We start from the raw sequence: 12,442 nt of genomic DNA, 5'->3' as shown, positions 1-12,442 counted from the left end.
GATCTAGCAAAATCACCTTTCAACTCACACTCTTGAAGAACTGCTATATAAACATTTATGCAAAATTCTAGTCCATTATATTTGAACCCCCTTTCCTTTGAACCGCATGTCAGGGTTTACTTATTTATCAGATTGCAAAAGTACTGTGTAAACACAAGGTCTGACTGTATTCTGGAGGGAGAACGGGGCCACAACATTAACTTTAGCTAAGGATCCACAAAGTTCTAATGAGACTACAATTTATCCAGCCAGTGGCTATCATTACCCTGCCTCCTGTCTATTAGTGGATTTATAGTGCAGATTACCAATCAATACTTTCCATGATTTCAACAGGTTGTAAGATTTAAATACAAAAGCTTCCTCACCACACAGCTACCAGAACAGCTGCCACAACACAAGACTTGGCAATGCTTCTTTCTAGGGAGCCAGTCTAACTCAAATTTTCCACATATAGGCTATGGTTAAAAACATACTTTAGTGTTGAGTCTCTTGAAAAATACAGGTTACAGTTAACAGGATATTTGACTCTGACATCTCTCTTCAAAGTCCTTCCCTGGTTTCTTTCCAAACATCCTGTGAAATTTAAGTATTGCTGCTCTCCATTTCTTAAAGTACTGATAACTGTGGGATTATTCTATGTTTTTAAGGGGTTGGCAAGATCTTCCTCCATTCCAAACCACTTTCAATTGCAAAAACACTGAAGAACATCAATTCAGGTATATCCTTCTAAGTTTCCCTCAAATAACTTCCTAAATCATTAATTCATATAGGAATGTGAAAGTGCCAGCAGAAAGCCCCAGACAGAGCATGGTGAAGAAAAAAAAAACACCTCTGGAGGAAAAAAAATATTCCAGTGACTGTCATCAATATTTTCCCGTTATTGTTCCCCTGTGAAACAGAATTAGATACATTTTGATATGTTTATCCTGCCTATCTGAATGAAAATCTGAAAACGAAGCAGATCAGACATGACAAACCTTTTGTTTTCAAGTTTTCAGACTATCACTGAATGCTTGAGACCTTTCACAAATAAAGAAAACCTTTTTGTACCACAACTGTCTTCTTTTAACGCAAGACCAAGTATTTGAGTAAATACATGTCAAAACAGTAAACATGGCTGGTTTTACCCCTTTCTATGTTAAAGGAAGAGGAGCTACAACCACCTGAAGTAGGCAATCACAAACATTAACCCCCAATGCCACCTGGCAGTGTAATTCTGAACACAAATTGCATGTTGTACAATGTGACCGTAAAGAGAAAAAAGCTGAAGGGCAAAACTGGGCTCTTGAACAGTAGCTGGTGAAGAGGAAAGTCCATTCTCTACTGCTTCTCTGAAGCACATAACTTGCAGTACAGATTCTCTCCTATTTCCATGCTTCAGAGAGAAACAAACTGTGCTTCTGCTAACAACTCATTTCCATTCAAGGTAAAAAAAACCTCAACAACCCAGGAAAAAAACCCCAATACAACAGCTGTTTTTTCTTCCTAGTGCGAAAAGCTTCAGCATTCAAACATATGGATAAGGATGCAGCTGCATATCAGGGCAAGTGCAAGGGTAGTCTTTATAACCGAAGGTGTTATGAAGTGTAATTAAACAAGTACAGGTTTTCAATTAGGTTGCTGCTTCATTCCTTCTTGCCGAGTCACAACTTATGTGGCAAGGCAATGAAAAATCCAACAACTACTAGCCTGAAGTTTTCAACTCAGCATCTCTTTAATGCATATATAAGGCCCTAATAGTACAGAAATCAAAAGCAACAGTCCCAGCTGAGTATTCAAGATCTGGGTTTTATTAATTTTGCTGTAGCTTTGATATTGAAGAAAGGTCAGCAATCTAAACCTAGTCTCCAAATTAATCAACTTTTTTCAAATTCATGAATCTTCTGTATTTTTTAGTCTTAAAGCAATCAGAGATAAGAGGCAGATTAATTAGTCTGCTGCAAACCTGTAACCTTGGAAAACTTACGACATAAAGATAGATTTTTCAGTTCTGGAACTCATACATCTCATCATAACAATTGTAAAACATGTTATTACAGAGATCAGATCAACAAAGTTTTTGGTTGTCTACAATATTCCAACTTTTAATAAAACACACATAGTGTTTTAGCATTCTCCATCAAAACACTACTTCCTGCATTATAGTGGATTTATTTGAAACTAGACACTAGAAGTGTAGTTCCAGTGTTCCAAATGTAAATAATCCAGGCTTCTAATTCAAACACCAGTTAGTTTTACTTTTCCCAGACGTATCATACAGCATACTGCTGTTTCAACTCCCTGTTAGACATCAAAACTGCTTTTATCTAAAAAAACTGATGCAAAATATTAAGTTTCAGAGACCATACTGAGATGATAATCACTTTAACTTGATCATATGTTCACTACATACCTGCCCCCATTTATCTTATTCTGTAATATGCTTTGACATGTGAAAACCCATTTCTTTTACAAGATCTAATTTAGATTTTAATGCAAAGGTTGCATCTAGAAAGCACAAGAATTAAGGATAATTAAAAATCAAGACCCTTAAAAAGACTATTCCAAGCAGATACTCTACATTTTATTTATAGCCTCTATGTTTTAGGTATTTGTTAAACAAGCTGTTGCTCTTCTGCAAATATTTGTCTCAGCTAATTGAGATATATTGTCAAGATTTTTTTTTTACAACTTTGATTTAATGACATATGAGCTTTCCTTCACATTCAATAGGCACTGGGAGTGTCATATTTTTTCTACTTTTCTCCTGTCACCATCATCTTTCATTTCTCTGCTTCAAAAAAACCCCACTTTTTCCTATCATCATACCAATTCCTACCTTTAAATACAGCAATTGTAATGTATTGTGTTTAATTTTGGTTTTATCTTCAGTAATATTTTGTAATTGAATTTTGTTCAAGTGAAGTTTTCATGATGCTTGTCAAAATTTATACTCTGGGAAAAGCAATGCATACTTGACATGTAGACAAGCAGTGCATCATCATCACATCATCACTTTAAAACTTCAGCATCAAGGACCAAAAAGTCACCCTGCTCTCCTTAATACATTTGTTATGCTCAGCAATTTGCACAAACTGTAAACAGGTACCTCAACTTTTAACTCTGGAAACCTGGTATAGTTAGAAGCCTGAAGATAGCAACAGGACCATAGAACACAACCATTTTCTGGAAAAACCTTTGGTAGCTTAATTTACTTCCCTTCCTTTTCTCTTTTTTCCTTTTTTTCTTCCTTTACTCTCCCTCCCCAACTCCCCACCTCCACCCTCCGCCCCTGTCACCCAAAAATGAGAAGCAGTTTTGTAGGAGTGTAAATTTGATTTTTAACTGTGGCAAAACTCTGTGTTTCTACTTGAAAACTAGAACTGAGGTTAATAGGAATTTCCACCCTGGGCACAAAGGAACAGGTATTTCCACCCTGGAGACAAAGAAATAGGAATCAGATTAACTTACAGCTTGCACTTCACAAAACTTAGGCCACAGATTGCCAAGTTTTTCAAGGATATACCACAGGCAATATACCACTGTTTGTAGTTACAGCACACATCACGCTGCCCCTGAAGTGATCCACTTGCAGGGAACTTGCAGTGTTTATAAAATTCACAAAAACCACAGTAAACCAGTAACATGACTACAACCAGATGACTGTGTTCTGACTGTCATTCAGACACTGACTCATGTGTCACGAATAGAAAATTTTTAAAAGTGCCCTTTCCTTAACTACAACTTTTCCTCTAATTTCACTGACAGTTATGTTCCCAACTTAGGAGCAAACACCAGGTTATGCAATAGGTATTGTTTAGCCATGACAAGCTTCTTTTAAAATCTTTTACTGGTTTTGGCTGGGGTAGATTCACAGTGGGCAGTATGGGGCTGTGATCTGTGTTTGCTCTGCTGACAGGGTTGACAACAGAGAGATGATTTTGTTATTTCTGAGCAGGGCTTGCACAGCACCAAGGCCTCTCCTGCATCTGAACCCATGAGTTTTCTCATTTTACTCTTCTGATTCTGTTCCCCACCCCACCATGGGGACAGTGAGCTGAGTGGAGCTGAGCTGCTCACTGGGGTTGAACCACAGCAGAACTAAATTCACCAAGCTATGCCAGATGTCATCTTTGACCAGCATAATTACATTTTTCTAAAGTTATTCCCTTGAGGAGTATGTAAAAACTGTACCTGTGTTGAACATTTCCAGCATGAATAGCTTCTGGTGGAACTCTCCAAGGACAACTTACTCTTCCTCCAGGAAGCCGTTTGAAATCAAACTGGCAGCAGATTTTCGGATCTGGGCCACAAGTATGAGGAATATCATAGCTATAGAAAGGCATCATATGACAAAGAATATCCGTACTGGATCCCAAATCTGGAATAAAATAGAGTAAAACTTTAAAATAAGTCCTCTCCGATTTGTCAAAAGTAAATCACTCCCATGTTCTCAGTCCAAGAATTGCTCTGGAAAAATACCACATCAAGACAATTTCTTATTTTGAATATCCATAACTTGAATCTACCTGTGTATATACCTTATATGTATAAAGAGGGTAAAAAAAGAGATGCAGTCAAGATTGGAATGTTCTAGTCAAGCACCAGGTGATTGGGAAAGACAGGGACAAATGTTAGGCATGTTTTACCCAGATAAAACTCGTGATTTTTAGAATTTTTGAGGTAATAAACACATATTTTATACTGCGAGTGGATTAAAACAACTATTAAAAAAACCCAAACATCAAAACAAAACCAAAAAGAAAACAAAGCAAAAGCCAATCACCCTGCTGTCACTGCCTCATTAGCACAATATTTGAATTAGTTGTAATGTTCCTTCTCCTACACTATATTTCCACATAGTAGGAAATAAAGGAGTAGGAGGAAGAAAAAAAGTAAAAAACAAGTAAAGGAATTTTTCACCCTTTTTACTTTTCTTATGTACACTTGCAAGGAGTATGAGAGGATGGAAAAAACAAGAGAAGGTAAAAGCAAAAATGAAAGTGAAAAGAAAGGAAGATCAGAGGAACAATAGCAACAATATTGTTTTTACATTTAGCGCCTTTCCTAATGCACAGATATTCTCATTTCACTTTCTGTTATTCAAAGAGGAAAAAAAAAAGGAAAAAAATCTGCTAAATTTAAGCTAGATGAAAGGCTTTTTTTAAACAGGATTGCAATTTAAAGTTTTCATGTCTAGACTAACTCTGCTAAAGCTCCTCTGTAAATATTTCCATAGTACTTATTCGAGTTCTCTTCATATTTTACCTGTGTAAATTAACAAAATAAATTGACATAAAGGAAGAGCATATACCCCAGTTCTGTCTCCAAAAAAATTCTAGTGTCTTTTGTGTTGCAAAATGTTTTTTAACTGAATAATGAACTCTCTGCACAAGCATATTGGAAAATCCTGTGCGCTTCAGAAGGTAGGCCATTGTTGGTGAATGCCCAAATGGATCAACTGCCCATCCAGACTTCGGTTTTACTCCTGTTGACAAAAGAAAAAAGTAAAAAGGAAAGAAAGTTTTACTTTTCACTCCAAGAAAGTCATTCCAATAATTCAAATCAGAGCACTAAAGATAACATTTCCAAGATTATATACCCAGTTAGGTATTAAACCTCCTGCAGAACCCTGGAATTAACAAACTAGAATCAAACCGTTAAACAAACAAACAAAAAAACCAAATATCTTATAAACAAGGCATTCTAACAAAATAAAAAACTTTAAAATAGTACTCCTTGTTGCTATGCTGTTTCAATTTTGCATCAAACATCTTTATTTGGAATCATTAATTAAATACATATCTTCTTTCACTTAAAGTAGTTTACAGACGGTACAATAGGAAAAGAAAGTTGAAAGAAAATTAATGGATGTGGATGGATTAATGAGGTAGCTTGTTGATATTTTCCTGTTATTTAAATAAGGTTAATCTTTTTTGGCTTCAGAACTAAATTTTCTTTTGATTTATTAGTTTGTTGATCAATAGAATCATGTTGATTAATACTCTCTTTTCACTGAACTTCATGCTAGTAAATAAAGAAGCTACATCTGATTCGTGTTTAATTAATCAACATGGTTCCTTTGGCACTTTTTACTGTCTTTCCAAAAAAAACCACAGTAAAGAATGCATTACCCTTTTATTAGGTCTTCCTTCCCCCTCCAATTATGTCAAGCTGTGTTTATGGAAATTGCAATCTAAGAAAAACAGTGAAACAGCTTTCCAAAATAATTTCAGTTAATTGGATGACATAATCTCAATTTATTATTAAAATCACTGTACAAATATTTTCTATATAAAAAAAGTTTCTATCTTCTTACGGAACTAAACAAAAGAACATCCCAAAGCCAGCAAAACAGTTCAGCCAATGTAACTGCAATCAGTAATTCCCAATTCTAACATTACATTGGGTTTAGGCTTTATATTACTACTATACTACTACTATACTATACTACTACTACTACTGCTGCTGCTGCTGCTACAACTAAATTTTGTAATTTTTTTAAAGCCTTATAAAAGAGAAGCTAATGAATTCAGAGCCCACAGAATTGATCCAAAAACATGAAAGAAATATCAACTTTTAAGTAATTTTAAGAATTTCATCATAATTTTTAAAAGGCAGAAAGGGCAATTGAAGACGATTTGTGATACCAAACATGGGATCTAAAATTCAGCATGATCTAGTGTTAATATTTGGTTATTCCAATATAATACGCATGTCTTACATTGACCAAGACAAAATGCTATGACATAAAATAGTTCAAATACACTTTTTCCAGAAACTTCTATCTGCAAAGAGGAATGGCAAATACTAGAACCTCATCCTATAGCTTCCTTTAAATGGTGTGATTTAGTGTTTCAGAAAAGCAGAGTAAAGAGAGCCTTGTAAGCATCTCAGAAATTAAAAAAAAAACCTTATTTTCCTATCGACTTCTTGTATTAACATAGTTAAATCTTAGATAAATGTACATACCAAGGTTCTTTCCTAGCCACTGGTGTCCTTCTATCAGTTGGTCAATTAAAGAAAAATAATGAGCAGAAGCTTCATCAGGCATGACCCATCCTCCTGTTACTATTTCAAATTGTCCATCTTTTATTAACCTGAAAAATACATAAATCATATTCAGAATCTTCCATATGAAAACACACTCTTAAAATCAATTTCTGTATACTCAACAGGCATTTTCCAGCAATTTGATGCCAAAATCTAAATTGTTTGTGCTACTTCCATCACTGGACTATATTTCTTTAATCAAACAGGGAAAAAATGAAGTGTTGAACAGTGAAGTTTTTAATGCCCTTATGCAAGGAAAACTAGCTCTACTGCATGTGCCATATTAGATTTTTTTAAAATTAGGAAGAAGGCTGTTTCCTGCATAGATTACAAAAATAAAAATGTATGTGCCACAGTACTGAAGGCCAGCTGACCAAGATGCCTAGACACTGCACATTTCAAGCACTGCTAATATCTCCCCATCTTTGATCTAATATTCTTTTTAGAGTTTTAGGGAACTGATAGATCTTCGAAGTTTACTGTATCTACAAAGGCTTCAGAACATCTCACTCATTAAAATGCCTTCTTGAAACAGGTCACAGGATGGCCCAGTCTCTCTATTGTCAGTGAACATAAAGATCATGATCCCAGCATCAGGTTGTCCCTACAGTTTCAGCACTTACGTTGTACACCAGCATAGAAGTGCTTAATGAATTCAAGAAAAAAATACAGTGAACTCATCAAAACTTAGTCCCATCACAGATGATACCCATAAGAGTAACGAAAAAGCATGCAACAAAAATAATCTCAGGTGTAGCTTCTCCAAGTCTTACAGCAGCTTAACCAATACCTGATTCCCCTGAAGAGAAGACACAGTTCCCTAGTGATTCTCATTTACTCTTTACTGTGTTCCCAGGGTTATTTTTAATGTCACAAAACCACATAGCTGTGCTGTAATACTCAACCACTGCACATAAATTTTTAAACAAGTAGTTTTTTACCTAGATTCCAAGATTTCCACCTTTACCTAACCTTTGCAGCTGTGATCTCACAGACTTAATGCATACTGCAACACCCGCACCTTGAAGAGGGGCATGAGAAGGAGGCCATCACAAGGATGAAATAACAATTGTTGGATCCTGTCTTAAAGCCTAGTAAAAATAAGAAAAAAATATCCCTGCTTTTTGAAAACCCCAACAAGATCCTTATTTCAAGTTTATCCAAGCAGCTTCCTTCCTTGTCTCAATTGCTAGGTAAACCTTTTACTTCTATATTCCATTTTGACTTGTGATTTTAAAAATTACTAAGAAGAGCAAGGGTGTAAAGTACATACTACTTTACCATTAAAGCAGCTGCATGTTTATAAAAAACATTTGTATTTAAACACAAAAAATCCTTACAACTTTTTATGCAAACAGAAATCTGATAAAATCTTCATATGTGTCATAACAAGGAAAAAATACCATATGTAAACAGCTACTAGGAAAGATTGTATTTATTTAGTTGCAAATACCTTAGTGTGACTTCAAATAAAGATCATAATCACTATTCCATTACAGTTTGAATGACATGGTTGTACATGGAAACTTTTAGTCAAATTTTTAGGCAACTCAGTAATTTGTCTTCACTTCTCTATTTTGCAACTGGGAGAAAACCAAACCAAGCCCAAAAAGTCAGAACTCAAGCAGCCAATTATTCTAGCAATTCTGCATCACAGGTGAAATCTCAAGTTTACAGTGTAGTCAAACACACAAAGTCTCAACACAAGATACATGGAAGAAAAATTCAGTATTCAAACCTTTTAACAGCATCTTTTTTTTGGCTATCTATTCCATCCCACCATTTTGAAAAGTAAGAAATCTCGGACCATATAAATTTCCTTCGGTTGTCTTCTTGCAGTTTTATAACCATATTATTTAAAATATGCTGTGTCTGGTCTCTGAAGTAATCATCAAAAGTCTTCAGCCAACCTAGGAAAAAGAAAATATGAAATAAAGCCTCTTTAGAGAACTGGCTTCTTAGTCTCTTCAGAGAACAGTCTCAGAGAGAACTGGCTCCTTCTCACACGCCAGAAAAAAGCTAAGTAAAGACTGTTCTTAAAAAGCTGAACTTTACATGCCACGGACAGCTTGAAGTGCTAAACTTCCAAGAAGCTTCTTTTTACAAAATTCACAAGTTTTATTTCCTAAATGTATAAATATATGGAAATGAATAGGCTTTCCACTTTCTAGTTTTTCTATGCTGTGCATAGTAGAAAGTTTGATCAACAGAATACATGGATGCAAATAACTGCGCATCAGTGAGATGCAAAGGAAAAAGAAATTTTAACCACATTTTCAGACTTCACAATCTTACATAAAATTTTTTAGCCTCTTCATAATACCTTGCATGAGAGAGTACATACATCTTTCTTCCCAGAATCTGTAACTATAACTGAAAAAATTAAGTCTATCTGCTTACTACTTACTGTAAAGTGTTCTATTCCTACTCCTACCAGCTTTTGTCATGTATGCACATTATAAGATTTTGTGAAAGCTTCCACACCGTGAAGACTGCACTCCAGACAAATATTATGCTAGTAATTCCAGTCTGATTTACCAGTTAAGTTCTCCAGAGCCACTACCATTTTAAGAGTGCCAGTCTGCTTATAGGATACAGGATTAGGCTGTCATGGAATGAAATTACATTGTTTCAAGGAAGTTACATAAATGCAGAAACTTTTACCACTAAAAAATAATTTTCAAGTTTAATTCAAAAATAACTTTATGATTAAATAAAGTCTGACTATTGACTCAGAAAGGATGTATTATACTTTATTTTAGGGATAAAAAACCTCAAACATTCATCTTAGGTAGATGCAGAGCTACTGTTTTTAATCTGCAAAATAAGAAATAAAATCATAACACTCCAGAGGAAAAGTTCTAGGTCATTCTATTTTTTCTTTTACAAATGTTTAGCACCTAGAAGACTCATCACCTGTAATACAAGTTTCTCTACAGATAGACAAGTGGGGTCTAATCTATCTTAAAGGGGGAAAATACATTTTGTCAGGGCAGTTCATATGAAGGCTTAAAGTGTAAAATTAAAACATACTTTCTTTAGAGGAACGGAAATAGCTTAATACAAAAAAAAAAGTTGTCAGTAAATTACTATTATGCAATCATTTCATAAAGACTGAAAACAAATTTGATGAATAATCTGAATATGTAATAAAATTTTTTTCTGACCTCTTCCCATTTCAACCTGGGTAGTATTTTTTTTAATAGAAGCTTCCACTCAAAGAATTGAGATCACATAGACAATTATTCTTTCCCAATTCTCATTTACTTTTCAACAAATCAAAGGAGTATTTTACTGATAATTACATTAAAAATATCCATATGTATTAGACTGCCAGTTTATAGCTTTATATCAAGAAATTTCTTCTGCAAGAGACAGTATCATCTTAGCACACAACTAAAGGAGGATAAATTAAAAACATCCTATAATTTTCCTGTACAGCAATATATCATCATCATAAACTATTTCAAAGTCTTTTTATATTGCAGCAATAAAAGCAAATTTACACTAGTCTTCTGAAACATTCTTAAAAATGTTAAGAAAACAGGCTAACTAAAACATCAAGCTAAATGTCAAAGCAGCTGACAAAAGAATACAATATGATGTAGGAAGTGTTATAATGAAAGATTGTTTTGTTTTAACATACTCAGTTCATTATGCTGAGGAAGAGTGTAACATACTGAACTGTTAACAGTGTGTTAACAGAGTTAACACACTGAACTGAACACACTTCAGAGAGTACTAGGAAGTTTTTACAGGTATTCACAGACTTAGCTGCAAGCCAACAGAAAGCCCTCTGAAATGTAATTACCATACATCTATTTATTTATAAATAGAACAGCATATTCTGCATTGGAAAGGGCCTATAATGATCACCTAGTTCAACTGCCTGACCACTTCTTGGTTGACCAAAAAAAAATGTTAAGAGCATTATCCAACTGCCTCTGAAACACCCTCCCCAGGAAGCTGCAGAGGGCAGTGAGGTCACCCCTCAGCCTCCTTTTCTCCAAACTGGACAAACCCAGACTCCTCAGCAGCTCCTCACAGGACAGACCTTCCAGCCCTTCTGCCAGCTCTGCTGCCCTTCTCTGGGTGTGTCCCAGTGCCTACACATGCTTCCTAAGGTGTGGTGCACTAAACCCAATGACTTACAGAGACTCTTCAATTTTGCACGGAGTCATACAATAAAAATTTTTTAAAAATTAAAAAAAAAAAGAAGCTGAACAACAAAATAATGGATAAATCAATTTACAATTGCTGGCTAGAATATTATTTCACACCTCAGTCCTTAATACAACATAAGAATCTACAACTTGTGTTTATCCACAAACTAAAAATTTGTTCCCAGGCTGAAAGAAAAAGGTTTACCAGTATATTTCCAATACGAAACTTTCAGTACAAAGACAGTTCACACAAAAATTGCAATAGTTCAGAGCTGCAATTACCAAGACTAAATATGATATTAACAGCAAAATAACACTTGTTGGTTTAAATGTACATAAAGCCCTTTGTCAACATAAAAGTCACAGGAACACAGAATCACTGAGGTTGTAAAAGACCTCTGAGATTATTGAGTCCAACCTCTGAGTAACCATCACCTCATAAATCAGACCATGACAGTGAGTGCCATGTACAGTTTTTCTTTTAAAAACTCCAGGGATGGTGACTCCACCATTCCAATGTTTAACAATCCTGTAAACAAGAGAAAAAAATAGTACTGTTTTTCATGTCATTATGCTAGGCTTGATGTAATACATATTGAGGACTTAGCTGGATACTTTCATTTTCTGCCAGCCTGTGTGATAACGGAGGGTACACACTGCTGAGCTGCTTGCCTTTTCATTCCCTCTCTCATCCTTGTCCTCAAAAGTGTGGAAAGTTGCTATCTTCCCCCACCTCCATGAGATTTATCATCGTTATGCAGCTGTTTGTTTTTTTGATTTTTTTTCCCCACTGTAATGTAAATTTACTTGGCTTGACAGCAGACTCCAAGAATCATGTCTGAATACCAACGCAACTCATTGCTCTACAAAAAATCCTGAAACATTTAATTAACTGATTTGCCACTATTCCTGTCTACACTTTCAAGTTCAAATTCCTTCTCGAAGCTCTATCAGGTCCTTGCACTAGAGAAAGGCAGCCTTGTGTTTTAACATGGTTGACACAGATGTAGAGATAAAGCGAAAGTTTCAGGACAAAATCAGAAACTGACAAATTAGCATTATTCAAAAAGTAACTTTGTTAAGCAAAAGCACTTAACAATTTGATCATGACAAGAATCACAGATCCATTCCTAGCAAAAATATTCAGGTACTGCTTACATACACCTGCAAGACTGCAGGAGTGGTTTTTTACATCTGCACTTCTTTTGCCTCGTGGGTGAAAATTAACTGTTGAAATAAAACAGAAT

At 35.1% G+C, this 12,442-nt stretch overlaps 1 protein-coding gene across 2 annotated transcripts in view; it reads right to left on the bottom strand.

Annotated features, from left to right (window-relative positions):
- Positions 1–12,442, bottom strand: part of MAN2A1 (mannosidase alpha class 2A member 1) — a 110,605-nt gene that overhangs the window by 69,700 nt on the left and 28,463 nt on the right. For both annotated transcript variants that reach the window (XM_082301999.1, XM_082302000.1), the window contains exons 4-7: positions 8,771–8,942; positions 6,952–7,079; positions 5,294–5,467; positions 4,174–4,360 (exon numbers count right to left, since the gene is read on the bottom strand). In XM_082301999.1, coding sequence (XP_082158125.1) covers positions 4,174–4,360; positions 5,294–5,467; positions 6,952–7,079; positions 8,771–8,942 — 661 coding nt within the window. The remainder of the gene's footprint in view (positions 1–4,173; positions 4,361–5,293; positions 5,468–6,951; positions 7,080–8,770; positions 8,943–12,442) is intronic.

Source organism: Coloeus monedula (assembly GCF_965178545.1).
Source record: "Coloeus monedula genome assembly, chromosome: Z".
Taxonomy (NCBI): domain Eukaryota; kingdom Metazoa; phylum Chordata; class Aves; order Passeriformes; family Corvidae; genus Coloeus; species Coloeus monedula.
This window is presented reverse-complemented; position numbering and strand designations above follow the sequence as displayed.